The 17,590-nt window shown below is 43.9% G+C and overlaps 1 protein-coding gene across 1 annotated transcript; it reads right to left on the reverse strand.

Moving 5' to 3' along the window:
• Positions 1–12,539: 12,539 nt before the first annotated feature.
• ccr9b (chemokine (C-C motif) receptor 9b) lies at positions 12,540–17,172 on the reverse strand. The gene is made up of 3 exons (XM_017723317.2): positions 17,042–17,172; positions 16,123–16,178; positions 12,540–14,068 (listed from the first exon to the last, which is right to left on the reverse strand). The coding sequence occupies exons 1-3, from the start codon at positions 17,052–17,054 to the stop codon at positions 13,025–13,027; spliced, it is 1,113 nt and encodes a 370-aa protein (XP_017578806.1). The 5' UTR covers positions 17,055–17,172; the 3' UTR covers positions 12,540–13,024.
• Between the last annotated feature and the right edge of the window lie 418 nt (positions 17,173–17,590).

The following is a 17,590-nucleotide window of genomic DNA, read 5'->3' on the forward strand; positions in this document are numbered from 1 at the left end:
ATAAGGGTCTCTTAATCTGAATCTACACCCACTGCATCCAAATGAAAGCTAAATTGCTTGTTTTAGGCACATACAACAACCAAAAGTATCTGCCAATACAGTGAGATAAGCTGACCAATTAAAATCACTCAAAACAAGTAAAAAAGTCTAGAAAAAAGCGACAAAAATCTTAAAAGAAGCTTATAACACTCTCAAAAAGAGAAGAGACCACTTTTTGCAGTGAAGGGGAGGCTCTGAGTTCGAGGCCCACTTTTCATGAACACGGCACTGGTGGGAGATGTTTTCTTCTTTTGTTTTGCACTGGATTTATGAGGCTGTGTGTGGCGTAAGTAGAAAAACATGCAAATTTGAACGACCCCAGACAAAAACCCTGCTCTGCGCCCCCTCAGCCCGGTGAGCCGTGGCGCAGTTTCAGGCCTGCTGCAAGCCGGGCTCCCCTCGCTGCGTGTCTGCGTGTGGGAGCAGCAGCAGCAGCAGTGGAACAGTTGAAAGGGACCACATGAAGGCCACGTGTGGCTCGAGCAGAACCAGAGAACTTGCTAGACGTGCGTCATCTCACTCTGCGCTGGCTTACTGAAAACAGAACGATTGTTATGCGGGGGGGAAGCACGTGTCGCAGTTGTGAAACAGTTTCAGAAGCTCTGTCACAGTTTCTTCGATCCCATTTTTCTTTCGAGCCTCTAAAGATGTCAATAAAATTGTTTGTGTCAGTCAGAAGGAACAAATAAACGGCTGCGGGTGGTTTTGCAGAAAAGCTGGCCTTTTTCTCAGTTTTTATCCTCTATTTTTGGAAAAGAAAAGATTTGTAATTTGCAGAAGTTGCACAGGATCAGCACCCCTGCTCTGTTCAACTGGGTCAGATTGGCCTGGTGCATGTTTTGATTTGACTATCCCTCCTAGAGTTGATATCCGTGGGACAATCCCCTCATTATCTATTATGATCACCTCCTCCTCGGCTTCGCTGTCCTGATCGAGGCGGAGGGTCAGGTCCTCCTGATCTGTCTGACATTGTTCTGCTCATATTGCTCATCTTTTCAGCCTCTGAGTGCAGACGTGTAGTGTTGATAGGCCTATATAGGGCATTATGTGTGTTATATAAACATGTGGGGGCTGCAAACAGGTGAAATTTTCCATTTACATGTTCGTTGCACCAATTAAGCTGAGCAGAAAAGGTTTCATGCTCCAGGAATGTTTGACCTGCAGCATATCAGGAGAGTTAATGTCACCTGCCATAAACACGTAAACAGCCCTGTGTAGGTCTGCACGCAGACTCTCCTCTGGGTCCTAGAAGTGGTTCATTGGCGAGTGTTTGAAGACTGCAGTGGAGGAGTGATGGGGCTTTTGACAGGACGGTTCAGAGTCGGGGTGTTCTGGATAACAATAGCAGATAAAGGGCTCACAGGCTACGGTTCTCTTTGGTTTTATTGTTTCCTTCTTTATAATGTGGTCATAATTCATTTTTCTAGTGTGTGTGCACACATACTCGAGGTTAACCGTTGCAGGTCCCCGAATTCATTTGGTAACATCCCTATTCTTTGTTATTACGGAAAGTCAGAAAAAAACATGTCAATTCAAATTCGCTGCACTGCGTCCATTCCAGGGATTTGGAGACCTCTCTGGTGGAAATGTGTAATTGCACGCAGCGTGAAGAACATTTTGAGCGTGGGCTGCGCTTTGACCCTCTTCCCAAAGCGGACGAGCCTGAAGACTGAAAGAGGACCGAGTGTAAACTCGGTGAAGGAGCGTCTGAGACGCCGCTGGCAAAGGATGTGTTATAAAGGACGCTGTAGCTTGTCATGGGCCGGGCTCTGAGTTCTCTCTCTCTCTCTCTCTCTCTCTCTCTCTCTCTCTCTCTCTCTCTCTGTTTTCTGTCTCTCTGTTTTCTGTCTCTCTCTCTCCCTCTCTCTCTCTCTCCATTTTCTGTCTCTCTCTCTCTCTGTTTTCTGTCTCTCTGTTTTCTGTCTCTCTCTGTTTTCTGTCTCTCTTTCTCTGTCTCTGTTTTCTGTCTCTCTCTTTTTCTCTCTGTTTTCTGTGTCTCTCTCTCTCTCTCTCTCTCTCTCTCTCTCTCTCTCTCTCTCTGTTTTCTGTCTCTCTCTATCTGTGTTTTCTGTCTCTCTCTCTGTCTCTCTCAGCTCTATGTCAGTCATCAGTATCAGCTGGCCCTCATTACTTGTTGCTCCGCCTCCTCATTATCCACATGCTTGTCCACCTGGCTAATTACCGTGGCCTCACTGCAGGCCCGGAGTCGCCGCCCTCTCACTCGCGGTGTTCCTCTCTTCCTCTAAAGCTGCTCTTCAGCTCTGGTGTAAAAGCTGTTTACAGGCGTTTTATTCACCCACTGCAGCCAAACAGGAGCTAAATTACTGTATTATTATTATTTAACACTTGTTTGTCTCAAACAGCTGAAGCTGCATTGACACTTTGAAGTGGAAAATGACGTCTTGGCAAGTGAAATTATCTTAAATCTAGTTGATATATATATAATATTTCTCATTTTGAGATTATTGTAAGCTAATTATAAGATTATTTCACTTATTTCTACATTTTTACTTTGTTTTGAGTGATTTTAGTCAAATTGTGTCACTACACTGGCAGATAAACTGGTTTAAAGCACATTTATCACAAAAAGCTAAATTATCCACCGATGTAGTGAGATGTCTGATGCCACTTGATGGTCCTGTCCTGTAAACTGACGTCCTAATCTACTCAAAGATGTTTAATTTAGGAGAGGGTTTGGATATTTATAACAAATAGCACAGTCTTGGTTTCACTTGTATTTTTGCTTCACTTGTGGTTTGTGTGAGGGGTACAAAAGGTATTTCAAGCTCTGAGGTCTTCAGGGACGGCTACAGTGACCTTCACTGATTCTCTATAAGAGCAGCAGTCAAAACGCTCAGCATCAAATGGAGTAGTTCAGAGTATATTGCATAAAGTGCTGCCCCAGTGACACACACTATTGAGAGCGTAGAAGACCATGCAAAGCTACGGCTGTAGAGTTGCAGGAAGCCAACTAGTCAGTTTTTTTGTGGTTGCTGTTGTCTTTCCAGTATGTTCACTTTCCTGTTCCATGCAATTTCACTATCACGGCTGCTTTCTCAATCACTGGTTTATAACCACTTCATCTAGTTAAACTTTAGATCTGGGCCACGTATGGCAGCAATGACTCAGTTGTTGTACTTGTGGTTGAGTGGTTGGTGAGTGCTGGTTGCAGTGCTGGTTTAAAAGTGGCTGAAATTTGACCATCTCATGCATTTGAATGGTCTTGCACTTTGCCTCATCTGTATTCCTTGCAGTTTGTGGTCCGCAAGTTATGAAAATAGTTGACGCTGTTGAAAGCTGACGCAAGTTTCTTGGAGTGTCAGCTTCTGACGTGTAAAAGTGTAAACGCAAAGTTGAGCTGAAAAAAGATTAATCATACAGACTTTCATTCCACGGCGCTACAGTATCAACAACCCGGTATTTAAGTCAGCGTTAAGTAAGTGTATTTACCAGCTTAAATGGCCAAAGAGACGGCTGTATATTATTTCACTTTGCCAAGTTTTCCATTAAACATGAGTGCCTTAACTTGCCATAGGCATGAAAAAGTGTGGCTGGGCTGTCCGAAGTTGAAAAGACTCCGTTCTCAATGTTACTTTGTCAAGCCAACATGTTTCCACATCATTTATCCATCTATCCATCCATCCATCCATCCATCCATCCATCCTCAACTGCTTATCCAAGTCCGTGTCGCGGGGGCAGCAGCCTAAGCAAAGAGGCCCAGGCGTCCCTCTCCCCCGCCACCTCCTCCAGCTCTTCCGGAGGGATGCCGAGGCGTTCCCAAGACAGTCGAGAGATATAATCCCTCCAACGTGTCGTGGGTCTTCCCCGGGGTTTCCTCCCCGTCGGACATGTCTAGAGGCCATCCTTACCAGATGCCCGAACCACCTCAACTAGCTTCTCTCAATGTGGAGGAGCAGCGGCTCTACTCCGAGCCTCTCCCGAATCGCCAATCTTCTCACCCTGTCTCAAAGGGAGAGCCCGGTGACCCTGCGGAGAAAGCTCATTTCGGCCGCTTGTATCTGTGATCTCGTTCTTTCGGTCACTGCCCAAAGCTGACCATAGGTGAGAGTCAGAACGTAGATTGACCGGTAAATTGACAGCTTCACCTTCTGGCTCAGCTCTCTCTTCACCATGACGGACCGGTGTAGGGTCCGCATTACTGCAGACGCCGCGCCAATCCGCCTGCCAACCTCTCGCTCCATCCTTCCTTCACCTGTGAACAAAATCCCGAGCTATTTAAACTCCTCCACTTGGGGCGAGAATTCACTCCGACCTGGACAGAGCATTCCACCCTTTTCCTTAGCACAAAAGGAACAAAAAACAGCCAAAAGGAAATGCAGATTAAACCAGAAAGTAATGAGCTAACACTAGAGCTAACCGGCGCAGCGGCAGACAGTGTTGATGAGGTGCTGATTCATCATCATCATTGATCATTTACAGCTTTCATTGTTTTCGGATCTGAGTAATATAAGCAAGAGTAATTAGATCAGTCTGAGGCGTGCGCCCGTCCACCAGGCCCAACGGCGAGGGCGAAGCACGGCAGGGAGAGGAACACTGCGAATGAGAGGACACCAGCCGCCTGTCCCGCAGTGAGGCCATGTTAATCAGCCTCACGTTCGATCCAGGCAGAGCAACGAGATCTCGTTCCCTCTTGGCTCAGGTACTCACTTTAAAAACGAGCAGAGAGGGAACAGAGAGCGAGAGAGAGGAGCAGCAGCAACACGACAGCGACAAAAAAACTAAAAAGCTGAAAAGCTCACAGGAGAAAAGGACTGAAAAGTCCATCTAGAAGCCACTGAAATGTGGCCAGCTGTGCACTGGTTTTGTTTTGGTCTCATTGTTGGGTTTATTTGGTGAGTGAAATAAACTTAAATGGCTGCTGCAACACTGAACCCTGCCTCGAGCGTCCTCCGTGAGCCCGGGGTAGCGCATGCTGTGCTACAGTTGTAAAGACGATGGTTCCAAAAAGAACCATGAATACTCAAAGAAACATGTGCATGCTTAAAGAGCTCATTGCATGGTGGTGGAGAATGTATTATACCACTGTTGTCAGAAGAAAACCTCGTATCTTAATTCTTGACGTTTTTCAGTTTTTGACAAATGACCTGTTGCTCTTTACATTGTACGTAAAGTTCAGGATGAATGGACCTAAAGAAATCACCGTAAATGATATGGAAAAAAAAATCTGGTTCCATTGAATTCCATTAAAAGTAAAGTATGGTAACGGCGATATGGTTCTGCATAGCACCAGAAAGGGTACACAAGCATGACTTTGACACACTAGCAGAACCCTTTTTGGTGCCATGTAGAACCATATACAACACATTCTCCACCACCATGGAGCGAACCCTTTAAGCATGCATGTTTTGGTTCTATTGAGAGCCATTGTCTTTACTAAAGAACCCTTAAAGAACATATGAGCCAAAGACCATGAACAGGGGCTAGTTCGTTCTGAGCACATAGGTTGCTTTGCACAGCGTGAGAACCCAAAAATATGAGTCTCACAGCAAAAGTGTGAGTCAACAACTTTTTCACGTTTCCCCCCCATCATATGCTCAACGACGGAAACACAAACTTCCTCATGACTGTATGAGTTCATGAGTGAGTGCAGTCAGCCGGTTCACACGAGGACAGAGACTTTGAGAGAGTACTTTTCCTGGCGGCGCACTCGGACACTTCGCTAAGTCTCGGCACGCTGTTCTCTCGGCTCCCCTTGCAGTGCCGCAGCAGAAAGTACTGGAGTAGCTCAGAACACTGGCATCAGCATGCAGACAGAGCAGCGAGCACATGACTGACAGTTTCCTGTCGTGAGAAGAGAGAGAGACAGAGAGAGTAGGTGAGAAAGTGTGTAACTGCGGTCTCACCTGTAGGCCTCAGATACACACTCAAACCTCAACAACATCATACCTGTTTATGTCTAGCCTATAAAAACAGAGCATCATGATGCCCACAAAGAAAAACACAAACCATTGGCAGTGTCGCAACAATCCTACATCGCCTGCAAAAGTCATCTGGCTTGTGTAATAAAGCTGGAAAAAAGTAAACAAAGAAGTGAGCGATGAAACACAGACTAATCGCAGTGACGGTCATTAAGCACCGACACGTTGCCAGTGCAGTGTGCAATGAACAGATGTGGAAAAAGTGCAGATAAATTATATTAAGGCTGTTTTTTTAAAAGTTTTTTTAGTTAAAATTTTAAGAAGTGGCATCGCTGAGTCAGAAGAGTGACGACAGCCTAAAATATGGGGTGAAATAATCATTTAAAAGTCAGATGTGTCGGGTCAGGAGTTCTTCACACCACGTCATACGTCTTTATGTATTATTATTATTATTATTATATAACAGTGAGCTCCGGCCGTGTGAGCTGATTGGTTGAGAGGCATCTGACTGCTGTTATTTCACCAGAACATCACAGGTTTTTCAGAAATGCTGCATCACTCTGCCTAGATGCCGTTGCTAAGCAACGACTCTGACAGCTGTAGGACATCTGACCGACAGCCGATTTGGTCCGACTCTGAAGACGAGACGACGCTAAATTCCCAAACTGTCGTCTCCACTGAGCAGCTTTTCAGTCGGCAGCTGTGACAGAAGAACAGCTGAACAACCTGGAATCAGCCAGAAATGAACCCAACACCATTCGCCAGACGTGTCTGATCTTCAGAGTCGGACCAAATCAGACTGAGCCGTAAAACTGACCCAGTAAAAACAGAAAAGCTGCTCAGTGGAGACGACAGTTTGGGAATTTAGTGTAAGGAGCTGGAGAACGAACTGCCGGCTGAGCAGCGAGTGGGCGGAGCTCGTTACTCTGACGTAGCAACGAGCTGCTCGTTAAGGAGCTCTAATTAGGAGGAAGGAGCTGAACTTTAAAACATATTAATGACTTACAACTGCATGAAAACAGACGTTGTTGTTTTTTTATGTATATTGGTGTATAGTGCTGTATTTACATATATGTCTGTTTCACATTTGGCCATCATGAATGGTTCTGGTGCATTAAGATGTGCATACAGAGAGAAAGTATATTATATTTTATGTAGTTCTTTATATTCAACCTTAACTAAATCAACAGTATGACACCATTTACATTTCCATTTCCAGCTTTTTTCCAGCAAATTAAAGAGCTCTGTCTGTCTAGAGAAAGTCTCTCTGCTAGTTACCAGTAGGTTAGAGAGAAAGACGGTCCTGAGCTCAGATACTGATAGAAACACAGTCACTGTAGATACAGAGAGAAGGAGCAGAGCTGAACTCAGAACAGTGCAACACACTACAACACACTACAACACACTACAATACAATACACTACAATACACTACAACACACTACAATACACTACATTACACTACAACACACTACACTACAACACACTACAATACACTACAATACACTACATTACACTACAACACACTACACTACAGTAAACTGCAAAACACAGTGCAATACAATAAAATATGATGTACAAGTGCAGCACAATATACTGCAAACAATAATTAACTCAGTGCTGATTTAAGTGCTGTGTAAAGAGACGGTCTTCAGTCTGTGTTTGAAGACCGTGAGAGACTCTGCTGTTCGGACAGCCAGTGGGAGTTCATTCCACCATCTGGGCTCCAGTACAGAGAACATTCTCCACGCTGGTCTTCCACGCGCCTTGAAGGATGGCGGGTCAAGCCGAGCTGTACTCGAAGCTCGAAGGGCTCGTGGTTCAGTTCCAGATTTCACCATTGCCATCAAGTCTGTAGGGGCTGGTCCATTTCTGGCTTTATAGGCCAGCATTAGGGTTTAAATCTGATGCAGCTACAGGAAGCCAGTGAAGGGGTTTACACCGTTTACACCATTAACAGCTGCATCATCTGACAGTAATATAATCTGTCGTATGCACATGAGGACGTTATGGACCCACGTAAAGAAATTGCTGATCATGCCCACATTACCAAACTCACAGTGCCTTGCCAACCAAATCTTGCTTGCTCAGCAGCCTGTCAGTCAAATCAAGAGCGTCACTGAAGACACCATGAAAACGAAAAGCCACATTCTCTCGCCACAAAAAGTACGTTAGCACATTTCGCCTAATGGGAAAACTCCGGATCCACAATAATTGGATTTCTGCTTTGCAACCGGCCAATAAAATATGACGTGACGTAAAAACGCAACGTACAAACGTACGCTTTTTTTTTTTTTTAAAACATCGAGTCACTTTGCCGGAAACAATGAAGATGAATCATCTAAAGCACACGTGTCAGGCTCCAGTCCACATGGGCCAAAACTCTGCAGACTTCAGCTCACTGCCTCTCTGAATACACCTGATTCAGCTCATCAGCTAATTAGGCTTAATGAACTGAATTCAGAGCGTTAGATGAGGGCAAACGCTGATCTCTGCAGCACTTCGGCTCAGAAGGTCCCCGGTTTGACATGCTTGATCTACAAGTTGAAGAATATTTAAATCCTTCATTTTGCTGAGTGTGTAGTCGGGTTTCAGCGTCGCTCCAAAAGTGCTGGGTTGGTCTTGCAGGTGCTGAGTTACAGTTAAACCCCCATGGACCCTCACAGAGCAGGTACTGTTTGGGTGGTGGGTCATTCTCAGCACTGCAGTAACACTGACGTGGTGGTGGTGTGTTAGTGTGTGTTGTGCTGGTACGAGTGGATCAGAGTTTTTAAACACCTCAGTGTTGCTGCTGGACTGAGAACAGTCCACCAACCAAAAATATCCAGACAACAACGTCCTGTGGACAGCGTCCTGTGGGCGGCGTCCTGTGGGCGGCGTCCTGTGACCACTGATGAAGGACTAGAGGATGACCAGCACAAACTGTGCAGCAGCAGATGAGCTGTCGCCTCTGACTTTACATCTACAAGGTGGACCGATGAGGTAGGAGTGTCTAATAGAGTGGACAGTGAGTGGACACAGTGTTTAAAAACTCCAGCAGCACTGCTGTGTCTGATCCACTCGCACCAGCACAACACACACTAACACACCACCACCACCACGTCAGTGTAAATGGACAATGAGAGTAGAAACGAAGACCCGATTGGTCTATGTTGTGTAGGGCATATCTATAGTCATCTATATCTGTTTTACGTTTGATCTTCATTAATGGCTCGGCTTCATGTGCGTACAGAGAGAAAGTAGATCTGGTTTAGACTTTGGTTTGTGAGGAGCCTTGAAATGTGAAAGAAGCAGGTGAAACGACCCAGGTGACCTTTCTGAACTGTAACACACAGGACTTCAGCACTCTCCTGATACAGCTACAGTTTCTAATATATTTCTGAATATTTTATGTACTTCTTTATTTTTAACCTTGACATTTTCTTCGTCCTGTCAGAGCCTTTGCTGGCGTTGGGTTGTGAAAGCAGGCTCTCTAAGCCCATCCCTAGAGTTATCGACACCTCGAGCTCCACTAGTTCTGCAGAGATCAGCAGGCAGTGGATACGGTCTGCTGCACAGGAACTGTTATCAGACGCTCACTTTAAACTCCAGTGGTTTTTCTGGTAGCGTGTTCAGGTTGTTTATGCCGTATGTCATGCTTAGATACCTTAACCTCGATCTCCAGATTAAAAAATGGTTTTCCTTCTTAAAAACAAAGACATATTTGACTGTAGCCATAAACTGCAGGTCTTTCTTCAGTCACGTTCACAGAGTAAATTCTGCTGCAAACATGCTTTGATTTTCATCAGGGAGCAAGTCAACACTCATCAAAGTGTCTAAATGCTGTTTTATCAGTGTAACTGTGGCAGTTGTTTATATTTTTTGTCAGTAAAGCTGCATTTGTTCATCATTTTATCTGCCACGACCTTCAGCATGACCTCCTCATTCGCTCCTCGTTGCTCACCAGCAGCTCAATGTATTTCACACACAGAGGCCTGCAGAACTTTATGGATTATCGGATTACATATTTAGATTAGACTTTTTTGCCTTTTGCAAAACTGAATTGCATGAGCATTTACAATGCAGACATATTTACTTCTAAAAGAAAAGGAAAAAATAAGTAAGTAAATGAAGACAGGAAATGCCTCATTAGGATGCAAACCATCAGTGTATTAGAGATTCTAATTAGCAGTGGTGGCATTAACTGAGTAACTGAGTAACTGAGTAACTGAGTAACTGAGTAAATGTAATTAGTTTCTGTACTTTAGTATTTTTGGTGTATCTGTACTGAAGTTTCTCCGTTCTGGGCGACTTTTTCCTTTCACTCCACTACATTTCAGAGTCTAATTTTCCTCCTACATTTTGAGAAATCTGTCGTTCCTTTTGGTTTCTGTGTGTATAAAAACGTAACATGTCAAAACGAAAGAAGCGCAAAGCCAGAGCACCAATCAGGGCCCAGCGGTCACTTTGTTTAGAGCTGGTTTTGACCTGTTGGTCATACCGACCCAGTGCAGCACGCGGTTCAACGTCAGCGCAGCAGCGTAAAACTTTGGGAGAGTCTGTTCAACATAAATGATGAACTAACCTAACTTTGTGTAAATAGAGCTCAATATAGAAATATGTCCACATATGCAGTCGAGACTGACGCGGCTTTTTTCTGAATTTCTACAAACACCATTTCATTTTATAGTAAATGAGTTTGGGCTGGTTTATGTTTATGAACAGACGCCTACAGATCAACATAGTAAAGGAGCTCATCTGTGATCCTGAGTTTAAAGCCAGTTTTTATTCAACTTAAACTTGGAACTAAGTTGTAAATAAATCTGAAACTGAAACTTTGCTTGTGTGTAAAAAGTGATTTCAGAGCCACTCGGTTCTCCCTGATGGAAACTGTTTACCTTCAGTGTTTTGTGCTTCTGATCATTTTAATAGACGTCAGCGTCACTAATTAATGACGTTCTATTAAAAGACTGGTTTACCAAGAGAGACGCTGGAGGACTTTCACCTGAAATGAGTTCATGAAGCCAGTCTGGTTATAAAAATGATAACAGGACATCAGAGCCAGAATTCCTCTTTTAGTACTTTTACTTTATACTTAAGTACATTTGAAGGGAAATACTTTAGTACTTTTACTCAAGTGGAGGTCTAAAGGGAGGAACTTCTACTTTTACTGGAGGAATATTTTACCTTGGGGGTCTCAACTCAGTACATGGTTTCTGTACTTCGTCCACTGCTGGTTATTAGATTGTATATAATTCTTGTTTAGTCTTTCTGCACATTACCTCCCGATTGTATTGTCATGTAATGCTTTGATTTCATTTACTGCATGATTTTGCCAAATCTTACAGTCTACTTTATATTTTAATGCTATAAACAAAGGCTGACTGTGGTCAGGTGGTCTTTGGCTAAGGGTCCCACACCAAGGCCCTCCAGGGGCAGATAAGGGTGAACATTGCTTGTAGCTTTAAAGCTCCACACTTCAAAAAGATGTGTCTTTGAGGGTTGCATGATTAAATGGTTCTTCAGACTGATGGAGAATGTGCTGTTGAGGGTTCTATATAGAGCTTTTTTTTAAAGGGTTCTGCTATTGTTACGAACTTGACATCATAACAGTAGAAAAACCCTTTTTGGTGCTAGATAAAAACCATGCACAGTACATTCCCCATCAATCCAAAATGACACGCTCTTTGAGTGTTCATGGTTCTATAAAAATCCAGTGTCTTTAATAAAGAACCCTTAAAAAAATCATCTTTTATTTTTGAGTTCAGCTTGTAGCTTCGACTCTTTTGACTCAAGATGAAAGATACTCTTACGGCTGTTTGTAGTTGAGTGTCCAGTGAGGGAAACCAATTGACCGACAATACATTTTTCCATTAAAGAACCATATTTTTAATTTTGTGCATCTAAATCTTCACATATGTTGCATTTGGTGTATATAGACATGTATGTCTGTTTCACATTTGGCCTTCATGAATGGTTCTGATGCATTAAGATGTGCGTACAGAGAGAAAGTAGATCTGGTTTGCACACTTTGGTTTGTGGGGAGCCTTAAAATGTGAAAGAAGCAGATAAAATAGACCTTTCTGAACTGTAACACACAGGACTTCAGCACTCAGCTGATACAGCTACAGTTCATTTAACTGTAACTCAATCACCAGCATGAGTTTATTAACAGCAGCATCATCTGTAGGTAACCCAGCTTTCAAGGACATCAAGCAAAGCAAGAAATCTGTGCTGATTTGACTAGGTGCCCACATAAAAAAAAGAAATTGCTCGGTCATGCCCACGCTACCAAACTCGCAGTGCCTTGCCAACCAAATCTTACTTTCGGAGGTAAATGTGATGCTCAGCAGCCTGTCAGTCAAATCAAGAGTGTCAGTGAAGACACCATGAAAATCAAAAGCCACATTCTCTCGCCACAAAAAATACGTTAGCACAGAGAGGGGGGGGGGAACATCTTGCGGCTTTCTCAGGGCGAAGGTGAAAACAAAACTCTGAGTATAATTTCTATGAATAACCTGAACGACCAGGTGAGGCTACGGAAGTGAAATATCAAGCGCACTTTTGCTTATTTGATGTTTGAAACGTGTTAAGATTGTCGGGAATCAAAAAAAAAAAAAAAAGGAAGAGGAAGAAGAAGATGAAGATTTTTCAGTGCACTTTATTTGAACGTAGGAGTACAGAAGAATTTGAGTTCCAAAAAAAAAACAATCCACCTTTTTCTATACACTTATTTACAACAATGTACAATGCAGAAAACTTAACGATGAAGGAACTTCGTGACGTCAAACCAGGAACATCTAACATCTAAATATCTGAACACTGTTTAAAAGGAAAGTAACTCCCTCAATGAGCTGCAAAAAAAAAAGTTGCATGGAAAAGTATTACAAGCATTGACTATACACCTCTATAACGGTCAGCACGTGTATTTGAAAGAGTCTTGTTTGGTGGAACTGGTTTGTTTGTTGTTATACCGGATATGCTTACATGTAACCTGTGGAAAGAGAGCAGGGTGAAGATGGAAGGACGGATAAGAGGGTTGTGGCGATGGTGAGTGACGACTGGCCTGTGATTGGATAGCCTTGAAACAGTTGATCAATTGACAACTGGTCAGTTGTAAACATCAGGCTACAAAGACAGTGCTGGGGTGGTGTCCGTGTCAGACATAACAGAGGGTCTCTTGGGAACCGGTTGGGCTTTGGTGACTCCACTCATCCCGGTCAAGCAATGGCAGAGGCGCAGCAGATCCTTCCGGAAGCGTACCCCGATGAAAGCGTACAGGATCGGGTTGAGGCAGCAGTGTGTATAGGCCAGACTCTTCACTATCTGTCCGGCCACATCGAAGGCTTTGACGTCCTCGCAGTTGTTCATGGTTGCGTTGTAAGCTTGCGCCGCCTCGACCACCAGATGACTGTTGTACGGCAGCTGGGAGATGACGAACGCCGCCACCACGGCAAAGATGACCTTCAGCGCCTTGTGCTTCTCGAAGTTGCGGGCTTGCATCAGCTTGCGGATGATCACGGAATAGCACACCACCATGACCAGCAGAGGAAGACAGAAGCCTACAGAGATCTGCAGGCACAGCACCATGACTTTGGTGAGGTTGTTGCTGCTGACCGGATAGACCAGACTGCAAGAGAGGTCACCGCGTGAGTTTTCCTTCACCTTAGCGAACAGAAACTCAGGCAGGGACAGGAGGCAGGACAGCAGCCACACCACCAGGCAGGCCAGCTTGCTGTAGAACATCCGCCTACTCTTGAAGTTGTGGGCCGCAGTCACGCGGACGATGGCGATGTAGCGGTCCACGCTGATGCAAGTGAGCAGGAGCATGCTGGAAAAGAAGTTGACCTTGTAGACGGCGGAGACTGCCTTGCACACGGTGACGTGGAACACCCAGCCCTGGGTGGCGTCCGTGGCCCAGAAAGGCAGGGTGCACAGGAAGAGGAGGTCTGCTATCGCCAGGTTGAGCAGGTAGACATCTGTCATGGTCTTGAGACGTTGTTTCACGGTCGTGTAGATCCACACCACGAGGAGGTTGCCCACCGCTCCCACTGCGAAGATGATCCAGTAGAGCGGGGGCTCGTAGGAGCTGCGGAAGCTCCTCACCCAGCTCTTATCACAGATGCCGCTCTCGTTATCTGTGTAGTCATAGTCCGCTGTCCCACTAGACATCTGAAAATGAAACAGGTGTCAAACAGCTTGGAGTTAATGGAAGAGCTCATTTCTGTCACACTTACAGCCTCACAGATATCGATTACGCCCGAGCCTGGATTGGAAAAGACTGGAACAATGAATCACCACTGGCTTTACAATCCAAGACTAGACGTAAAACATGTAAGTGGAGCTGGAGGATAGTGTACACTCTTAAAAAAGATGGTTCTTTGAGGGTTCTTTAGTAAAGGCTATGGTCCTGTATGGAACCATGAACATTCAAAGAGGTCCCAACACTCTTGGGTCCACTCTTGGGGGTAACAGGACAAAGTAACATGTAATGCATTATGTTACTTTTCCCTGCAATGAAATACTGTAATTCATTACAGCTTAAAACTCTTAAAAAGGATGGTTCTTCAAGGGTTCTTTAGTAGAGACAATGGTTTTTGTATAGAACCATGAACACTCAAAGATTTGCATGCTTAAACGGTTCCTTGCTTGGTGAAATGGTTCTTCAGATTGACATAGAATGTGTTCAGTATGGTTCTACATAGCACCAAAAAGGGTTCTTCTGTTGTATATAAGCTTGACACCATCATAAGAGCAGAATCCTTTTTGTTGCTATACATAATACTACACACAACTTTACCATGCAAAGAGCCCTTTCGCGCCCTTTAGTAAAGACAATGGTTCTGTATAGAACCATGGACACTCCAAGAGCCATTTGCACAATGAAAGGGTTGTGAAATGGTTCTTCAGGTTGATGACTGGTTCAATATAGCACCAAAAAAGGGTTCTTCTATTGTTTTAAGCTTGACATTGGAACAATAAAATAACTCTTTTTGGTGGAAACCATTCGCTATTAACCTAAAATGATGCAAAGAACCCGTTAAGCATGCAAATAGTTCTTCGTGTGTTCGTGGTCCTACAGAATTACCATCTTTATAACACAGTCCGTGAAGAACCATCTCTTTTAAAGGTGTCATAGGAGAAGAATCTCAACCTCTGTCACATTATCTAGGCCTGATGGTTCTAAGATTCACCTTCTGTCTTATTTGCAGTTCCTAAAAATAAAAGTGTGTTTTTTGGAACGAGCTCATAGACGAACCTCTTTTGCTTCCTCAAAGGAACCCTTCAGTGGATTGTTCACTAAGGCATCGGTCCAGAGGACCCTGGTAAGCACCTTTATTCACCCAAGGTGCGCTGAGCGCCGCTTTTCTGCCGTCTTAACTGTTTGGATGTGAGTCATCGCTTTATCGCCGCTTTTTCGCCTTTTCTCTTTTTTTTCTTCTTTCCGCTGTCTCACACGTTCAGGGTTATGAAGAGTTTCGCATGTTGCTTTTCTCAAGGTGCTTCTCCCAAACACTGGATTTCCTGTCTAGTGAGTGTCTCGCTGGAGCAGAAGACAAGCCCCGGTTACAGAGCGTCATACGGCTGAAGCCGTACGGCCTCAAACCCATAATCTGAACGTTATAACTTTCAAAAACACATTCCAGGCGCAGGTGTTCGGTGTTACTAGCGGCAAAGAAACCACAGTGCACCACATCCTCCTTTTAGAGCCGACCCCCGGGGGGCGACGCAACCGGGCCCCCTCAGCACGCGGCGAAAAGGGAGCGACTCCATGCGCTGACACAGATATCGAGGCGAGATACAGGTACGGTTTACGCAAGCAGTGGAAACTGTAATGATGAGAGTGGCATCAATGAGCTACGTGTCTAGGCATGTGTCGTGTTAGTTTGGAGCATGAACAGTTAATTTTGTCAGAACAGACGGGCTAAAAAATCTTGAATAATGAAAGAAAATGTATGAATGTCATGCTGATAGTCCCAAATGTGTACGCATGCACACACAACGCGGAAAAAACAACAACAACAGGAACAACACACAGGCAATCGTTTTAACCACTAGATGTTTAACCCACTATGTTTGCTCCTCCCGCTGCACCTTGGTGGGGTGCTGGTTGTATATTTAGGTTGTTTCTTCTTTACGCTACACCGCATATGCTGCCCCCTACCCATGCTTTTGTTCACAGTGTGAAACGGTAAAGTGTTGATGTGCAATAATAAAACACCTACATAGTCTGGTGTCGTCCAGCTGTCAAATATTGGGTCAGTCTCAATGTCCATTTTACCTAAAAAGGAATCAGATGAAGATTAGTTAAGAAGAAAGGCATTGATTATACCCAGAATGTGCACTTATCTTCAGCTCCAACTTTTGGTTAACCCTTTAAAATCTTATTATTCCGTAACTACAGGGGCTTTGGTGCACACTTGCTGAGCTATTCTCAGGTTATAGAGGCGTGGAATAAAACTTTGGGCCTTGGCCTTTTAAGGGGTTAATGTTTTACCATCAATTGTATTTGTGAGGTCTACATGCAAAAACATCAGAATATTGATCAGTCACATCAAAACAGCAACTCAATTTTTCAGTGCAAGCTTTTGAAACATTAAAAGACAAATAAAGCGTTATATTCCTAATAATTAAACAGTAAAAACAACTACACAAAATGTGAATTAGTTAGATAAGCTGCCCTAAAGTAGAAATGTGGTTGCTTTGATGCAATAAGGACTCGAGTAGAAGCAAAAGTAGTCTATAAAAAGTAAGTTGAGCAGAAGTAATCCAGGTCCAAAATGTAAAAATCCTCTTTGGGATTTTGTTCCAACTGGTTCAACGTCTTCTGTGTGCAAATTGAAGCAGCCAGGAGGTTGGAACAAAATCCTGGGGAGGATATTTTACTTTTTGGCCCTACATTATCCACCTCACATAAGAGTAAATAAAAGTTATGAAGTCAAAAGTACAACAGAACTACAGTGGAACTTCTCTCAGTATGAGAACTAAAGGTGTAAGTGCTGTTCTTCTCTATTGAGATCCTTCAGTAGTACTACAGTAGTAATAGTAGTACAGATCCATCATTATTGCACTTACATTGTACTGATAAACATGACTAATTCCAATCCACCTGTACAAGAAATGCACTTCAACTGATTTACTTACCATTAACTGTCATTGAAGAGAGCAGTGGGGAAATCTGAAGCACAAAGAGGCAAGTAGTGTAGCTATGAATAGTCCCTCCTTCGAGTCGTCACCTCATTATAAAGCGTGTCGTCTTGACCACAAACATCATGTGACTGCGTACATTTTACAAGATGAACTTGTATTTCCTCAGCACTCATTTCCGGCACTCTGAGAGTGTCACCGTTTTTGCATCGTCTTGATTGGCTTCTCAGAATTTGCATATTTTGGTCCTGCAGTAATTACAACACAACCACTTCTCCTCTGAGAATGATGAGCAGATTGCTTCTTTGTCTGATCACAGAAAACACTGTAGGCACTTGTGATATGACTCAAAAGCAGAACCCATGGTTCACGCATTGCTTTCCATGAGAAGCAGATATGACCAGTCAAAATCTGACAGTACACCAGGCCTCTCAACCATGAAGGTGCAGAGAGAACGGACGCTGGAACCTGAGCCGGGATCATTCCAAGCGGACGGATCGCGGAATGATGGGTGTGAGGGCTTTTAAAGATTCAGTTTACAAAGTA

Source organism: Pygocentrus nattereri, chromosome 24 (assembly GCF_015220715.1).
Source record: "Pygocentrus nattereri isolate fPygNat1 chromosome 24, fPygNat1.pri, whole genome shotgun sequence".
Classification (NCBI taxonomy): domain Eukaryota; kingdom Metazoa; phylum Chordata; class Actinopteri; order Characiformes; family Serrasalmidae; genus Pygocentrus; species Pygocentrus nattereri.